Source organism: Phalaenopsis equestris, unplaced genomic scaffold (genome assembly GCF_001263595.1).
Source record: "Phalaenopsis equestris unplaced genomic scaffold, ASM126359v1 Scaffold001271, whole genome shotgun sequence".
NCBI lineage: Eukaryota > Viridiplantae > Streptophyta > Magnoliopsida > Asparagales > Orchidaceae > Phalaenopsis > Phalaenopsis equestris.
The window spans coordinates 281,507-300,994 of record NW_018165710.1 but is presented as its reverse complement, the minus strand read 5'-3'; the positions used below and the strand labels follow the sequence as shown (position 1 = coordinate 300,994).

The 19,488-nt window shown below is 30.6% G+C and overlaps 1 protein-coding gene across 2 annotated transcripts in view; it reads left to right on the top strand.

Annotated features, from left to right (window-relative positions):
• The first annotated feature begins 33 nt into the window (after positions 1-33).
• The window catches only part of LOC110033734 (sulfate transporter 4.1, chloroplastic-like), a 45,397-nt gene continuing 25,942 nt past the window's right edge, over positions 34-19,488 (top strand). The window contains exons 1-8 of one of the 2 annotated variants that reach the window (XM_020737800.1): positions 34-406; positions 9,650-9,698; positions 9,773-9,974; positions 10,843-11,011; positions 12,244-12,309; positions 12,393-12,500; positions 13,548-13,655; positions 13,743-13,808. In XM_020737800.1, coding sequence (XP_020593459.1) covers positions 119-406; positions 9,650-9,698; positions 9,773-9,974; positions 10,843-11,011; positions 12,244-12,309; positions 12,393-12,500; positions 13,548-13,655; positions 13,743-13,808 — 1,056 coding nt within the window. In that variant the 5' untranslated portion in view covers positions 34-118. The remainder of the gene's footprint in view (positions 407-9,649; positions 9,699-9,772; positions 9,975-10,842; positions 11,012-12,243; positions 12,310-12,392; positions 12,501-13,547; positions 13,656-13,742; positions 13,809-19,488) is intronic. The other variant, XM_020737799.1, reaches the window with a different exon arrangement.

Sequence of the window (19,488 nt, the reverse complement as noted above, 5' to 3'; positions counted from 1 at the left end):
TTTTTTTCGGTGTTTTTTTTTTTTTTTTTTTTCTTATCGGCGGTCAAGGAGCTTGAGCTTAGCCGGCCAGCTGCCGTCGTGGTGCAGGACGCTCCACTCCTCTGGGCCACTCTCCAAAATGGAGGTATCCTACGCTACGACGAGTAACGTTGATGTAGTTTCGGTTGCCTCTGGAGATCGGCCGGTAAAGGTGCTGCCACTGGTACATCCATCGCCGTCTTCATCTAGGAGGCCGTCGGCGCCTTTCCTAGGCCGGTGGGTTTCGATGCTCAGGGAGATGTCGTCGAGGGAATGGACGGAGATCTTTCTTCCATGTGCTCGGTGGATTCGGAGCTATCGCTGGAGGGAATATCTCCAGGCCGATCTCATTGCTGGGGTCACCGTCGGCATCATGCTTGTCCCTCAGGTGTGCGGTCTTCTAAATCCCTTTTGTTCTTTCCGTATTCATTTACACGGTAAAAACTAATCCACTTAAGTAATGAATGTTAAATTCCTTTTCTAGATTTTTACTTTGTTTCTATGCACCCGTTCGATTTCTAAATATTTGCTTCTTTGATTCATTGAGTTGGGGATTATGTTGGTTGGACATGGCTTCCTGATTTGGAATATTGATGACGAGTGTCCTGGTTTAAGAAGGATGTGGGGCGAGGGGAGCTTTCGTACTTTAAATGGCTGTTTGGTAGCGGGATTTAGCCTATATCCTGCCAGATAGCAAAAATAACATCTTGAAATCCTTCTTTTCCTCGGGTTTGCCTTAAATTCAGGATTTAGCAAATCCTCTTGGAAGACGGATGAACGGGATTTAGAGAAGCTGAAGTGCGCGAAGGGGAGGAAGCGGGTGAAAGAGGAGGGTTACCTTTCTCAATGGTTCTGGTAGTAGCGGAGCGGCATGACGAGAAAGATGGGAGTTTCGGAGGAGTTTATACACTTTCAAGATAGCTATAACCGCGACTGTATCGTGAGTGTGTTCGGTCACGAAGGTGATGGATTAGGGCAAAACCGGTACAGTGAGGAGGGTTGCTCGCTAGGGTTTCGGGTAAGAGAGGAAAATGGAAGGATAGTTTTATCTAGGGCTGCAAACAAACCTGCAAACAAACCGAGCAATGCTATCTTTAAGCTTGAGTTTGTTATAAAATTCTAGTCTAATCTAGTCGTGCGAGCATATATCGAGCTTTTGGGGATGTGTTGAAGCTTGAGCTTGTTTATAAATTTTGAGTTCAAGCTCTAATCGAGCTTTGCGTTTATGTTCAAGCTTATTTCTTACTTGAGTTTGGTTTTTGTTCGTTTCATATGATATAATTAAATTATTATCAAATAGATTAATGAGTAAATCATTATGCTACATGATTTCTCTCCAAATATTTTTTATTGAGCAAACTAAATTAGAGCTATGTTGTTATTTACTTTTAACTAAATAAGATTTATCAAACAAAATATTGAGTAGTATGATCGAGTTATTTATTTTCTAATCAAACAAGTTTTATCAATCTTACAAATGAGTTTTTTGCTCAACTTAAAAAAAAAATAAATGATCTTTTAAATGAATGGGCTATTAAATGATTAACTAAAATAAGCTTATTAATGCATAAAATAAATGAACAACTAAACAATTAAGTATTTATCTTTATTTATGTACCACAAATTAAAATTTAATTTAATACAATATAAATGAAATTTAAATTATGCTTTAATTGAGCTTATTCTTAAACTAAGTTTTAACTGATTTTATTCATAAGCATTAAATATATCTTGTTTATGAAGTTTAAATGAAATTGTTTATTGAGTTTCTTAACAAGCTTGTTAACAAACTTTAAATAATATTTTTCACTAACATAAATGATTCAAACAAGGAGGCTTTCAAGCTTGTTTTTTTAACAATCGATTATTTATAGAAGTATTCAAATTTGTTCAATTAGTTAATCAAACGGATATGAACGAGCTCTTATCGATCCGAGTTATGAGTAGCATTTCAAGCTCTCGGATCATTTGCAACCCTACTTTTATGGCATTAATTTATATTTACTTAAGTTAATTTTCATTAATTTAACTTTGATTAATTTAATTTTACTTAATTTAATTGATTTATAACTAATTATGAATTATTAGCAAAATTTAAAAAATAGCATTTTTAATAATTCAGTTAAGAATAACAATACAAAAAAAGAAAAAAAAAAGAAAAAAAAATTCAAACATGGCAAAATCATGCTGAGTTGTTGTGATTTCTAATTATTAAATCTTTTAGAAAAATGAAATCGGGCCTCTTTATACATATTTTATTAGTTTTTTTTTTAAATGTGTTTGTTAGGATAATTAAAAGTATGAAGTAACATGTATATAAATTTAGATATACATAATAAAGTTGGGCCTACTCGACTCATAATATATATTTAAATATAGATAAAATTTTATTAGAAAATTATTATATTTGACATATAATTCTTATGTATTAACACATCTAAAATTTATGATTGATATTTTCATTTATTACATAATTGATATTTTCATAAGTATAATTAATATTATTAGAATGTCTACAATATAAATTTATTGATTTTTTTTATTTTGATAAAATTAAGGTTTAAAATTCTAAATATATATTTTTTTATTTTTTGATAATTTAAAAATATTTACTTGTGCATTCATACTATTAATGAAATATATTTAAATAGTTTCTAATTTATAAGAATATTTGGTTATTTTTACATTTTTATATGTAAGCTAGTTACAATAATTAATAATAATAATTTCGAATAAATGATTTAAATAAAAAAAAATGACATGCAAAACACACAAGCAGTAGTGATATGAACCTCGAAGAGGTGTGACATCTATGCAGACATCATATAATATACAATACATTCCAATATATATAATTACAAAATATATGCATAAAACACTAATGAAGACATAAAAAAATAACATGAAATACAATATATTACCACTAAAGTCTCTGGTTACGCCTCCACGATATGATATCTGTCCTTATCATGTACTAATCTGGAGGACAAAGTGGGCACTCTCATAGCTGATGGCCCACTGCACCCTCCTCCATAGAAGTTCTCTCATGCCCATGCCAGGGGCATATAGCTCCTCATGTGACATGTTTGTTTGACTAGTTTGTGTGATATGATGCAACTGTGTTACTGATACTGATGGCATTCATAAATAACCTGTACACTTTGACAGTGAAATTAGAACTTGGTGTCATCCCAGGTGGTGGTTGCAAATAGGATAACATTGGAGTATCCGGTTATGTAGAGCTTAACTCAAATGATGACCACTGCGATAATATGCTTGGAAAAGTGGTTGATAATGAACCTACATAAGTATATTGTCTCCGATTCCGAGCTCTAGCTGAGAGGCTGGTGCAGTAGTCTTATGTTGTGCGTAATTATCTTCGAGTAAATCATCAATGACCTACATGCTTGGGCGAACTTCATTACATTGCTTCTCAATTTCATTGACTACACGTTGTAGCAGAATAACATCTTTGTCAAAGTATGGCTAGAGTTTCTCCTCATATATTGGAAAGTAGCCATGCTAATAATGAACTCATAATAATAAATGTATTTATAACATATTAACAATCAAGGAGTATAAAAGCACAATTATATCATTATTCGATCTCTTGGGCTCTAGGAGTATAAAAGCACAAATGTACATGACGGAGCTATCAGTGCCTCAATAAAAAAAGGGAAGGCCATGATCTATGTCGTTGGATACTCCTTAAGCTATCTACCTTCGCTCTCTAGGGACTGATCACCTCGGATGGCAAAGTCATGTTGACTGTCAATATTGCAATATGGGCACAATGAAAGTCGACCCCATCAAGATATGTCCTCCCCCTGCCATTAACTCGCCTGAAACTAGACTCCATCAATAATATATCAGTCTGTTGAATAACGCTGAATGGCTTCATCACAAGATCAGGGAGGTGCCATTCTACTCGACGCCAACAAATGAGGGGAACACGAGTCTGCCAAATGTGTACCCCTACGGTGTTACTCTTGACTATCTAAACTATAATTTGTATGGTGCATGAATCTCATATAACATATAAGTATATATTTTTGGTTATTAAGTTGATTGCTTCAAATATATGGAATAAGTATATAATGATCTTTAATTAACACATACCTGACGTTACAGTAACTCGTTAATCTCATCTCTGTAAATTTGTACTAATGTAGGTCTTATCTCCCTGTACCTGTTCTCATTCCACCTAAAAGTAAAGAAATATATGTTAGACTATATTTAACAATATAAAATATTTTAAATTAATTATAGATGAAAAAGATGATAAATGTAGCCCAAGTTTTATCCTTGTTAATCTGTAGGATATTACACATCTATCTTATGTCTGTCGACATGTATATGATTCCAAATCCAAGCCTAGAGTAGATTTAAGCATCTTGTCATCACTCGACTAGGCCGAGTGGTTTCTCTCAAATTTCTATATAAATGAGTCAACACTGCACCACCTATGGACAACTACGAGAAGCTTATAACATCTTACAGCAATAGTAAAAACTGTAAATGAATCTTAGACCCTGAAATATCGAGCAGCAAAAATATCCCAAACATGAATATAATGTTAGCCTACAGATGTCACAAAAAGCCAACGCCTTCCTTCTCTATATAAGACTATCTATAAAATGTCTAGTGGAGTCATCGAAGAGGCAAGCATGTTTAACCGTAATTGTCCCATTCTGAATGTAGCTGTCATTCCTGGATGATCAACATGATGGTAGATGACTCCAAACTGAGGATGGTTACTCACCTACCGTTTCTGCCAGTCAATGCAATGCCAAATATACAAATGCCCAAAATAAAGCTAAGATATCAATGCAAGGCCATCTATACAAGTGCCCAAAATAAAGCTAAGATTCTACAGCATGATGGTCATCTCCTCTACATGGAGGTGGAAAGATTTTCTCTTAGGCAACCGACGCTCCAAAAAAGTTGTCAGCATATTATGGTCCAATCTAATATACTACAAATGTACAATGCAACCTTGTCCATCAGATCTTAGTCTCTTGAGCATATGCGAACATATGACAAGCCAGTCCCTAACCATCAGTAAGTGTGATACCGGCTCAAGAATAGTCTACTTACAAGAGCATGTAAAAATTACAAGTAATGAGTCATAATTTTTTTTCCTAAAAATAATTAATTAAGATTAACGCTTACAAAATCAGAATGAGTAGCATGATGAGTCCCATGTAATCTGACAATGTTGGGAGGAACATTTGCTAGTAGAGGCTGTGGACAGTCTCGTGCTCAATTGCAACTCCTGCAAGCCATTTTTTTGAATGACATTACAAATTTAATAAACATTTGTTAATATATAAAAGATGAATAATGTGCTAAATAAAACAAAGCCTAACGAAATTAAGACAGTAATTAGGCTTTAGTTTAAGCTTAAGATGAACAACACGCTAAATAAAATTATAATTAATTTATTTTAATAACTTAGACATTAAAAAATTAATAAACCTATGTTAATATATAATGATGAATAATGTGCTAAATAAAACAAACCCTAACGAGATTGAGATAATAATTAGGTTTTAATTTAATCTTAAGATGAATAATGAACAAAATAAATTTATAATTAATTTATTCTAATAACTGAGACGAGACTTAACTCAATTTTATTAAGTTATTTTATTAATCAAACTCTAAATTTAATGTTAGCTTCAAATTTCTTTCATAATCAATTAGGATGTGGTAATAAATTACAAATAGGAAACTCTAAGTAAATTAACAAGAGAAATACACAGGATAACAAACGATTCATGAAGACGTAAAATTTACTCTGAAGACCACATAAAATAAGTACAACAGGACTACTTACCACAAGTACAATTGAATTTTTTAACATAAGCACGGTGTGACTACTTAAGACTGCTACATATGAGAAATTTGTTAATGCTTCTATGTATGATTCTGTGGATTGCGAGGACATGTTGATCTATTTTGTCATATTATTGCCCAAAATTCACAGGCACAATCTGCGATACCCATAGTTCTTTTGGCCTTTTTAAAATTTTCATGCAAGTGTTGTGGACATTGGTGATGAACTGCATGAGAATTCTGCAACCCTAAAAAATGTTTGTCTAAAACTATGCACAAGTCTACTATATCGTGCACTGTTGGATTTATAGCATGCAAACATTGTAGGAATCATAGTCATGATTAGTTTCACTTGGATTTTACAACAGCAAAAACTAATAGAAATAGATCATTATTGACATCTATTCCAATCGTAATTAATAATATGCCCCTATATTTCTCAAAATAGAAATGTTCTATCCAAACTTAGAATAGTTCTGCATCAACCACATATCATTGGTCCAAATGCTTAGAAAATATGCTTAGATTTGTTAGACTGGCCAACTTGAATTTTGTACACAATTCTCCTTGTGGTATGGTAGATGACCTCTATTAGCCTGTATGATGATCAGTACGACTCCCAACTTCTAAATATGGACTTGATGACTTTTCTTCTGGCATCCCATGGCTTTATATACGACACCATCACAGTGAATCTTGCCTCGACACGATCTATAATTTCCTTTAATTTGAGGTCCAATTGCTGTCGAATTCCACACAATATAAATTGACTGATAATTTCGAAGTTCATTGTATATGGCCACGCTGCCCCCGCCCAGGCAGCCCCCCCAAAAATGCTTGATATACTTCATGCCCCGCCTAGTCTTTTTCTACTAAGTGCATGTTGGCATCATTGGCAAGGTCTATGTAGATGCTCAGGTTGTGCACAGAGCAAAATATTTCGATTTTTGTTTGAAGTGAACAACTTATATTCTACATTGTTTCATATTGACAATCCATTTGGAGCAAATTGAAGTGCAACTCTGCTTGGAAAGAAGATCTCCTCGATCAAATTTATTTGAGATAAATTCTTCTTCAAATGGGATAGTCATCAAGAAGCGCATCAAAATCAATGTAATTGTTCCACTCACGTGTTGTTCGACAATTCTGAATTTAATCATTATTTGAGATCTTTTGTTCATCGTCTTTGAATTTTGGAATGCTTGATTCTATATTATTTGGTGTCCCATGAGAACATCACTATCTCTTTTATCCTTAACATCTATATTGGGATCATCGTCACTAGATGAGTCAGTAGATTTACTGTGTATGATCTCATAGCTTGCATCAAATTGTTAGATTGGAATTTCACCTTCTCTTCTGTCACAAATGCTGGATTGAAGATGTTGGCCTACTAGCGTCCAATGAAATGAAATGATTCCTATAAAAGGATAATTATTTGATTAGTATTTGAATGTATAATAAAAAAAGGGAAAATTTTATTTAATCTGTGCATAAATATGTCTTGCCGCTGCGTCTTATAGCCTCTATTGGATTGGGTGCTTGTACATTAGATCAACTATAAAGAGCTAATAAAGAAGTTACATGCTGGCTCATAATATTTAGAACAATTGGTTTATTCGGAGGGAGTGGCAACATCAACATATAAGACTACAAGTTTAGTGGTTGAAATTTAGGACAACTCGCAATAAAAGTATCATCCATACGAAAATACGATATCAAATTCACGGTGAACTTTAAAACCCATAGTTAAAAGAGCACATTATTCTGTTCTTCAATTCGTCAAAAGTTGTACGACCTGATATTTAGAGTGATTTTTACTGCTGATATATTTAAGATCAAATTTGTCTGAGAGTATCAATTATCCATTATATCTCATAATCATGGTTGCAATTTGTCTACTTAGTGTGCCTGATTGTACTGCCTTCCAAGATAATTTCAAAAGACAAGTTTATAAAATTGAATTAGATGTATTTTTAGATTCAATTTCATTTTAGTTTTGAATAAACTAATTTTACTTTAGTTTATTTTAGGTTTAAACATGAGATACTTAAATTTATAAATAAAATAAACTCTTTTTTATTTCGGATGAATTACTTAGAGCTATATTGAATGTTTGTTTTAAACTCAACTTAGGTTCTGCTTTACGTAAATATCACACAAAATTTTGTTAGTCTCTCGGCGTTATGCACAAGTAGGGAGCAATATCAGGAGGTTGAGCTTGCCCACCGCGCTATGAAAAGCTCGTATGGGCTGTGTATACACCATAGCCTTGTGTCTGTCATTTATCATTCTCCGAAAAGTGTGCACATGTTAACTGTATAAAAAAAATGAATAATTCCCCACCATTCTATGAAACGCGCGTATAGGAACTTAATTTTGATTTGTTCATTAAGTTGTGAGTGTCACATACGAGTTTCGCCTCACCATGCTACGAGAGGCGTGTAAGGATTCCGCTCGTCGCGTCAAACGATCCGCAATAGACAAATCAGGTTGGCTTATAGTTTCTTTAATCTATGAATTAATTTTGATAAAATATAAGAAAGATTTAGTTCAATTTATAATCTAAATTAACTCTAATAATATTTAATTTAACTTAAAAAATATTAATATAATTATATAATAATTATAATTTCTAAAGTAACCTTAAAATTACCTAAAATAATTTTCTTTTAATAAAATTCTTTTTTCTATGCTTTCGAAAATAAAAACTATAAATAAATAATTCAAAACATTAAATTTCTTAAGTTTTTTTTAACCTGATGTTTTCAAAAGCTTTTTATTCTATGTTTGCTGAATTAAAAATTATAAATAAATAATTTAAAACACTAAAATTTATAAGTAAAACCTTTATAAATTTTTTTGTAGCCTCATAATTCCAAAAGCTTTGAATCTCCTAATCGCTTGGGAAGAGAGAAAAAGAGGGAGAGAGGCGGTGAGACGTAAGGGGAGAAGTGGGCTATTAACGAGGAGAAAATGACAATGGTGAAGCTAGGTTAGGTAGCGATTAAATAAAAAAAAGGACTAATAATGAAATAAGGATAAATAGGTCTGATTTCATTAAAAAACAATTGATAAATTAAAAATCATTACTATTTAGTATGGTTTTGCCATGTTTGATTTTTTTTTTTTTTGCTTTTATTTTTAAATGAATTATTAAAAATATTGTTTTTTAAAATTTTTCCTTAATTAATAGGTTATCAAATTAATTATAATTAGATAAATTTATATGTAATTATTTAATAAACAAATAATAAAAAGTAAACTACATATTTAAATTTAATCATTTTAAGAAAATTCCAATATTTATTAATTAGTTGAATAACTAAGTAATTAATTATCAATGAATAAATATTAACATATTGTTTAATATAATTAATTTAATGAAATTAATATTAATTTTTAATTAGTTCAATAAATACTTAATTATTAATTAGCATAAACATAAACAATAAATTAAATTTAATAAGACTGAATAATTCTTTTAATATCAAACCCGTATTTCAACTAATAGATTTAATTCTTGAAATTAGTAGTCAAACAGTTTCACTGGATTTAATATCTATCTTACCAAATAATTTTTAGGATTTAAACTTCTTAAGATTTATTAAATCATGTTTTATAATATTTACTAAATCCTACCTGCAGCCTAGCAACCCCTAAATATTGCAAAATAGATTTTTGGGTATTTTAAATTCTTCGATTATATTGCTTTATCTAGCAGTTCTTATTTTCTTTTGGTAACTACATTCATTAATATTTTGTTTTTGTTTTATCTTGCGAGAGATATCAGTCAATGTCATATGCCAAGTTAGCAGGGCTTCATCCAATTTATGGGCTTTGTGAGTAATGTTCTTGATGCTTTTTCTTTTTTTCTTTTTTTGTTCTGACGGTGATGAATATTATTGCCAAGCAGATTCTAGCTTTGTTCCAATCTTTATCTATTCTATATTTGGTTCATCACGTCAACTTGCGATTGGTCCGGTGGCTTTAGTATCACTTTTGGTCTCCAACGTCTTGCACAAAATAGTGGATTCTTCTGAAAAGCTGTACACAGAACTTGCAATACTATTGGCCTTCATGGTTGGCGTGCTGGAATGTCTCATGGGATTATTTAGGTACATGATCTTTTTTTAATTATATCTTATATTTTAGTTTTCACAATATTTATTTAAGGACTGAAGATGTCGACTTATTTAATAGGAAGATTTACATACATATCACTGAATTCCTATGTATTTACATATCTAACAACTAAACTTCAATTTTTTCTTATATGTTACCTTACCTATTAAAGAAAAGGTGTTTTTTACTTTTTAAAATGGTAATATTTTCTATGCTTTATGAAAGATTTAGGTGGTATAAATGTACAAATGCAAAGTTTAGGTTTTAGATATGTAAATACGTAAGCATTGGGTGGTATGTATGTAAATGCCCCATAAATTGATTAAATCCACCAATCCCCTTCCCCCCCCCCCCAAACACTGTTAACAGGATTCCCACAAGTGTGCTTAGTACTACGTTACCTATTAATGATAACAGGATTCCCAATTCTGTTACCTATTAAGTGTGCTTAGTACTACCTATTCTTGCTTAATATTTTACAATATCCAATTTATGGGCTTAGTACTACGTTACCTATTAATAATATCCACAAGTGTGCTTAGTACTACCTATTCTTGATAGTTTGTCACCATAAAATGAAAATCAAATGCTTAATATGTTACCTATTAAGCATTTGATAACAGGATTCCCAACTCTGTTGCACTTAGTACTACGTTACCTATTAATGATTTACAACTATCAAAATTATGGGACATGAATGCAAAATTGTTATATTGTATATTTTATATCCTGCTACAAAAATGTATCCTCATGAACAAGCGTGCTTTTAATTTTCATCTCAAACAGATACCATTTAATCTTATTCTTGTTGCATTTTCTGGTCTGTTTTTTCTAAGCAATTGCATTACTTTTTATCTTTAGGCTTGGATGGCTGATTCGTTTTGTAAGCCATTCTGTGATATCTGGTTTCACTACTGCCTCGGCCCTTGTAATTGCGCTATCTCAAGCCAAGTACTTCTTAGGCTACAATATAGAAGGAAGTAGCAAAATCGTTCCTCTTATTCGCAGCATAATTGCTGGAGCTGGTGATGTATGACTCAGATCCTGGTGATAATTTGACTGAATAATTATTCTGAGAGAAGTATACATACATACCACACAATTCTTATGTATTTACATATCTAACACCTAAAGTTTGATATTTATATTTATAACACTTTGTTGTTATAAACTTATGCATTAAAAAGGTGTATTTCATTTTTAAAATGTTAGTAATAATGGTATTTTTTGGTAATGTTAAAGATTTGAGTGATATGCATGAAAATATCGAAGTTTAGGTGTTAGATATGTAAATATATATAAATTTTGTAGTATGTATGTAAATGCTCCTTTTTCTTAACATGCATATGTAATTGTTTTAGATGGTTTCTTTTACTTGAAAGCAATAATTTTCTTATCTTATTTGGTTATGCTGTTTTGCATTACTGATGAAAATAGGGACCAATAAACTTCATTTGCAGGTCAAAATAGTATTCTAGGTTAATTACAATAAAGGCATTGTTGTGTACTCTAGAATGATAATTTTCCCATGTTATCAATTGTTTCCTAGTTTGCCTTCTGGATATTATTGTCAGTCCATCTAGATTTTCGTGCTGGGTGCATATTTTTTAGTTTAATTATCTTCTGTGGTTCTTCAACAAATCATTTGCTAACTTTTATGTAATGATGCTAAAAATTTTGTAGGAAATATATACCCAAGTAAAATTTACTTCTTGGCATTGAAAATTGTAATATTAAAAGTGTTTTATCCAGAAGGAGCTCAGATTATTATTCTTGATCGCATAAGTTCGCTATGATTTACAGTTAATTCAGTTTGGGAGGTTCTGCAATTAGTTTGAAATAACTTGTCTAAGCTTACACGTTTGACTTTTGTTAATTCAAAATAAAGCTTTCAATAAAATTTTTCGAAGGCTGCAATGTTTGATGAAATTTTATCTCTAATAGAATAACTGGGAGGGCTCTTCCTGGACATTTTGAACACCTGTTTACATACTTTTTTCATTTGATTGATCTCTTTTATTCCAAATCAGGAAAGCGTTTTGTAGTTTTGACGAACGTAAAAAATGGACATTTGTAGTTTTCAACTTGTCAGCTTCTTATCTGAACTACCCAGTTCTCTCTTTTGCCTGACAAATTAGTTAAGATCTGTATGGGCTTATTAAATGTTTGATAAGAACAGTATTAGTATCATTTTCTTTGTGTGTTAGTTTTTAAGGATTTTATCAGTTTTCACTAATTCAACATGACAGCTTTTGTTTTTAGTTTAAATGGCCTCCTTTTGTCATGGGATTCTTCATTCTTGGCATCCTTCTTTTGATGAAGGAGCTGGTAAGAATTTGTATGATGATGTTGATGTACTTTTTTAAATTTACAAAATGTTGAGCTTAGTAGATTTCTTAAAATTGGTGCAGGGAAAAACAAAGAAAAATTTACGTATGCTTAGAGCGTCTGGCCCCCTAACAGCAGTCATATTGGGGACATCTTTTGTGAAAATATTTCATCCATCTTCAATTTCAGTGGTGAGATGAACATTATGCTTTGTCATCATAATGGTTTGGGCTTTGAGTCGAGTGTTTTGATGTTTTTAATGCAATTAAAGATTTACCCATGCAGTCAAGCTCATGCAAAGAAATATTCCAGCATCAAGTATAAAATTATTGCTAACATAAAATTCAAAAAAGATGTATATGTGTATCTTCAAAATATAAAGTTTTGGCTATAGATGGACCAAATTTTGACACCAGAACAAAATTTTCAACATAAGAAATAGTTGCAGATATAGGTGAAGTAATTCTGAATATTTTATGTTTTGCACATGCTAGTACAAAACAGAATATGACTCAAGCTGTTTTGTTTCTTAGGGTTTCATCGAAACTTTTTTGATATCCTCTGAACTATTTAAGTTAATTTATAGCTTGACAAAAAAAGTTCTGAAGTATCATGTTAACATGGCTATTAACTTTGGTTCTGCATGGGTAAATGAATTTTACATTAGCGTTAACAATACAAAGTATAATGAATTTGATATGTATATTTGCTTTTAGTGAAATTGATTTTGGTCACTTGAGGTCTAGGACCTAGTAATACAACCTAAGTTGAGTTGCATGTGAAAGCACACAAAAAAGCCATACTTCACAGGCTGCCAATTCTTAACTTTGGCAGAGTTTAAGCACCTTTAGGATGAAAACAATATAGCACACAAAACACATGCCAAACATGAAGATCGTGCCCATCACAAGCTTAGCTCTTCTGTATCTTTTAGCTGTTATGCTGTTTTACGTGACTGTGATGCAGTTTTGAACTTGGAAGATTTACTTGCTTACTACTTAATTTCTTTGTATTACATATCTTGGACCTAAACTTCGGCCTATACATATATGTCACCTTTCCTATGCATAAAAAAGAGCATTTCACTTTTTAAAAGTTAACATAGTTGCATAAAGTGTAAACTTTAGGTATTATATATGTAAATACACAGGAATTGGGTGGTATGTATGTAAATGCCCATTTGAAATTTTGAGTCTGAGATTCACATGAATGACTTGTAGAATTATTGGTTTTCTTAGGTTGGTGATGTACCCCAGGGACTGCCAAAATTCTCTGTTCCAACAGAATTCCGGAATGCAAAATCTTTGATTCCGACAGCATTTCTCATTACCGGCGTGGCCATCATGGTATTAGATGCCTTGGCTTCTTTATTATCTCATCAGTTGAACCTTGTATTTAATCTCCTTACCATAACCACTTCTAGTTAATTTTAGGAATCTGTGGGAATTGCTAAAGCGCTGGCAGCAAAGCATGGCTATGAATTGGACTCAAATCAAGAGGTAATTCCTTGATCTCTTAATCATCAGTACAATTGAACTGATTTAGGATCTTCATTTGAACTGTAACTTAGCCTGCATGCCAAAAAATATAAAAAAAATTGTAAGTTTGAATGAATTTTGCTCTTAGCTTTAGTGGATAAAATTTCCTTTCAAAATTTTGAGTCTTATAATATCTCATGAAAATTGTAACTTTTTAACAATTTGAAAGCATTTTAAAAATAGAATCCCATCAAATTGAGATTTTACTTCAACAATATTATCATTGAGATAATTAAATAGCTTGTGATTTCAGATTTTGTTGACTTTACTTGATCATCTGCAGAGAATTGAATTCATGATTTTGCATATAATTTAAATTATTTGAAAATTTGCCATGCGATAGATCTTATCAACGCATTTTTATGTATAGAAGATTAGGTGTATAGATTGACCTCGTGATTGTTCCTCATAGATTTGAAATTAAGAGTTCATAATTTGAAAAAGAAAATTCTTTTAAAAGAGACCTTAAAGGTTTTATGCAGATGTAAAACTGAATCTTCCATATTTTAAGTTGATCATACAAATGTTTGTCACTAGTTTTAAGTCTTGTCAATTTCATTCTCCGTACATGGGAGGTTTTAATTTGCTAAGCAGTGTTCAATCTCACCCTTTTCAGTTTTTGTATGGAGGAGGATTAGACCTAATAAGTGAGGCTTAAACTTTTTCTTGTAAGCAAGGCAGCTTTTTCAAAAGCGTGCAGAACTTGATAAGCTTGAGTTAGACATTGAAGAGAATAATTTACAGTTTAAAACATTTATAATCTCTTAAAATATTTGCACGTTTGTCAGGTCAAGGATAGTCTGAATTTATTTCATTTATAGCTGGCATGAGATTCACAGATGATAATTCATTCATTTAATATATGTTGGATGATTCTCATTGGGATAGATTTTATTATTTTTATCTCCTTGAAGTTTTGTTTATTCATAAAAAACATAGTAACGACAATTCTCTCAATTCAATGCCAATCTCTTAATTGCCAACTCAAAACTAAATTAACTCCAAACTACATCTTAACTTGAAATCTTTTTTCCTTGTTCAAATCTAAGCCTACCTATTTCAAACTCAACTCAATTTATGGAATAAAATACAAAAATTTGGATTCCTTAATAGTCTAATTTCCTTCTCTTCTTTTCTTCTCTTTTTTTTTTCTTCTTATTTTCCTATGGCATACACTACTTGCAACTTAACTGTCACGAACATGCACGTGCACATGTATATATATATATATGTATATATATATATATATGTATATATACATATATATGTATATATATATATACATATATATATCTACGTATATGTATATATACATATATATATATATATATATATATATATGTATATGCTACGTATATGTACATATACGTATGTATATATATATATATATATGGATTTTTAGTGTATGTTATATAGGACAATAGTGTTGTGAACTACAAAATTATTCAAATGATAAGCTTAGGCTAATTAATTAGTTTAATATTAATTTTATAGAGATTTGTACATATGTGCTCACACATATATGTGTATAATTGTATGTATATATGGTCATAACACATTGTGAAATTCTTATAAAATATTTTGGATCATTTTCAAGCTTTGAGAAAATCGGGATATAAAGTTTAGGAGTTATTTTGATTTTATCTATTCATGTTGTTGGATACTACACCTGAACAGTTCCAGATTCTGGAAATCAGTGAAATTTTCCGGCAAAATTGTCTATGTTGAAATGAGGTGTTTTCAATACATACCACTTAAAGTTTGTTGAATATTACTACATTAATGTTGTTTTTTGGGGGTGAATATGAAAGAAACATTCTTTTCCCTTACTTGCACATAAGGGTTGGTGGTCGTTAATGGCTGGTGTGCTGGTGGGCCTTGTAGGGGGAAAAATCTTGGAGCATTCTTTTTTTTCATCTCCCCTCTTCCCTACCTTGGAGCATTCCTTTTTTACCATCTCCCCTCTCCCCTTTTTTTTACTTGTTTCTAACAATATTTATATACCAGTTAAAACTCACTTTTTTAAATACTTCAAATTTTTTCAATACATTAATATATAACTCACATACACTCTGCTATCTTCTCTCATAAATAAATGGTGTTTCTTTATGATATTTTTTTTTTCACATTTTTCTGATAAAAGTGCAAGCAGAGTTTAAAAAATAGGAATTGGAAACACAAGACACAAAGTTAGGATTTTTTTGGGCAAACTTTTCTCCAAGTAATTTACATAACATTAAAAATATTTTTTTGAAATAGTGAATGATACAAACAAAATGACAACAATTCAAATTTTTTGGAGATAATTTGATGGGTGAAACAAAACAAACGGTTGAACCAGTACATATTTTTCTGAAAAATATAAATTTAGGGATTCTCATTTAAAACAATAAAATAATTGAATAAAAATTAAGATCTAGTAGTTTTTTATTTTGGAACACAATAGTAGACAACACCACTAACATAAATATCAGAAGATTTGCTTGGAAGAAGTGCATAGAATTGAAAATTCTTGCACCAAATCCTTGGGTGGCCGACCACCAAGCCTCAAGCTAATGAAAAACAATTCTTCTAAGTGGTCACACAACTGATATTTTTTTTCAGAGAAGAGATCAGTTCAACTGCAACATGTTAAGCACCCTTTGAGCACACCTATTCACTATGAAAGCAACTAACCACGGATAAGGAGAGAGGGAGTGGTTTTTCAACAACCCAATCGGCCTATGGTTGGCCCTTTTTACAAGCTTCCACTTGATGCATTGACTAGGGTCAATCAACATAAACATACTTTGACAACATAAAAATAAATGTTTGACTTTAACATGAATAATACATACACTTTACATAAACACATACAATTAATACACAATATTAAGAAAATTAAATACTACTTAACATAATGGAAATAGACATAATTGAAGGCCTCTAAAGCCTTCCAAACTATCATAGTCCTCTCAAGCTTGATTTAACTCTATATTTGAATCTACTAGTTGGGCCACATCCTCTAGCTTGACACCTATTTGTGGGGCCACCATCTCGTGTTTCCTTAGTTCCCCTGAACCCAGAAGAATTTTTCTCCAGAGAGTTGAAATCAACATCCTCATCTTCTAAGTCTGGTTCAAGCTTTTGCAAGTTCTCATTAGTGATTTGCGCATCATCTATAGGTGGTTTATCTTTCCACCTCACTAAAAATTTCTGATCACCTACTTGGTCCTTAAATGTGATGATGTGGTCTACTTTATAGAATGAGTGTTAGGTCGACCACTGCAAAATTGATCTTGTTGTCCAAAAAAAAAAGTATCTTACATATTTGGAGGTTGGCTAACTCTTTTAAAAGGTATTACAGCTTCCACATTAATTATAGGGTTAATGAACATATCTTTAGGAAAATTTAGAACACAAAGCTTAGTATTAATTTTTTGAATAATCTCAAATGGCCCTTATGCCCTAAATTGTACTTTTCCAATGAAGTGGATGGATACTGATGGATTCTGATTAGTACACAATCACCTGCATTAAATTGCTTAATAAATTTTTTTTTTGTTTCTAGACTCAACATATTTTGAATTTGAATTTTCTAATTGTTCATTAACATCTATAAGAAGGCTTTGAAAATCATTAGCAAATGGAAATACTGAATTAGAAAATGCACGAGTGAGAATATTTGCAAGATCAACTTGTTTTCTAGGATTGTAGTTGTAAAAAATTTTAAATGGGGCTCTATTGGTGGCCCAAGTAATTGTTATTATAAGCAAATTATGCAGTAAGTAAATGAAGGTTTAAATTTCCTAAGCTTATATCTACTATAATTCAAAAATTTATATAATATTCAAATTGAACCTAAAATGGCTTGAAAATTTTGAAATTATTTGGAATCTTATTTAAAAGATTTATGTAAAATTTCAAGAATTTTAAATGTCATTTGGATTTATTATGAGTTGTTGATCAAAAATACCTTACAATATCAAATAAATCTAATAAATCAAGAAAATATCAAAAATTCATAAAAGATTTACAATAAGTTTTTAAACAATACCAATTTTCAAAAATAATTTCAAGTCACTTTAAAGTTATTTCAGTTAAAATATTCAAAGCCCTAAAAATCATAAAATTAAAACCAAATTAATTCATAAAAGTTTATAACATCATTAAAATTCTTAAAATTTTGTATAGTAGGCTTATAAGATCTATAATTAGTTTTCTAAGTGATTTATAGTATTTAATAACTATTAATAAAGTTAAATATTTATATATGCCTTATAAGTATATAACAGAAATTTAATTTAAAAGTTCCTATGAAATTCACTAAAATGTAAATAATTTTAAATAAAATATTTTCTTGATAAAAATTGAAACCAACAAATAAAATTTAGAAAAGTTGAACGATAAGGCCTTTTTTGAGCTTTTCTCATTTTTCTCACTCACTACTATTTATACATCATACGACACTAACCATGATTTAGGATTAAGAAAATTTAAAAAATTCATAAAAGTTTTACAATAAGTTTTTAAACAATACCAATTTTCAAAAATAATTTCAAGTCACTTTAAAGTTATTTCAGTTAAAATATTCAAAGCCCTAAAAATCATAAAATTAAAACCAAATTAATTCATAAAAGTTTATAACATCATTAAAATTCTTAAAATTTTGTATAGTAGGCTTATAAGATCTATAATTAGTTTTCTAAGCGATTTATAGTATTCAATAACTATTAATAAAGTTAAATATTTATGTATTCCTTATAATATAACAGAAATTTAATTCAAAAGTTCCTATAAAATTCACTAAAATGTCAATAATTTTAAATAAAATATTTTCTTGATAAAAATTGAAACCAATAAATAAAATTTAGAAAAGTTGAACGATAACGCCTTTTTTGAGCTTTTCTCATTTTTCTCACTCACTACTATTTAGACATCATACGACACTAACCATGATTTAGGATTAGGTTGTGGTAAGGTCGATTTGGTTTGTGGTTGGTGTTTTGATCATTAGAAATGTATGGTTAGGATGGGTTTTCTTCTTCCAAACTAAATGTTTAGGAAAAATAGTTTATTTTTGTTCATTATACTTTCTTTACATGCTAGTTTTGGTTGATTGAATTTCTATACATGTTTTTAGGCTCTTATAGTAAGTTTAAGATGTGCTAATATTGTTTTACAGGGCTGTTATAGTAACCTAGGGTGTCGTTGTAAACCTAGGCTATTATAGTAAATGTAGGTTTGTTTTCCTGCAAAGCCTTTTCTTTTATAGAGTTAGGGTGGCTGTCATAGTTTGTTGACTATTGACATTTAAATCATCCAAAGTAAGATGAACACAAAATGCAAAATTATAAACCTCAACTAAACTAACAAATATATTGAAATTTTTGTCCAATGAGTCAGACAAAGGTTTAGGTTTGATACCCTTTATTGTCTTTTTTTGTTGTTTTGTTGGTATGTGTTCGATAGATTTGTCCAAATTTCAGGTCGTTGCTTTGTGTGTTTATTGCCTGGATTTTTGGTGGGCTCGCTAAGGACTAAAGTTTCTACCCAACCTAACAATTTTAATCTAAAATTTAAAATTAAATGAAATTCATAACTAAAATAAAAGTTACACAAAACATTGCATTCACATCTTAGACCTTCATGCATATAAAAC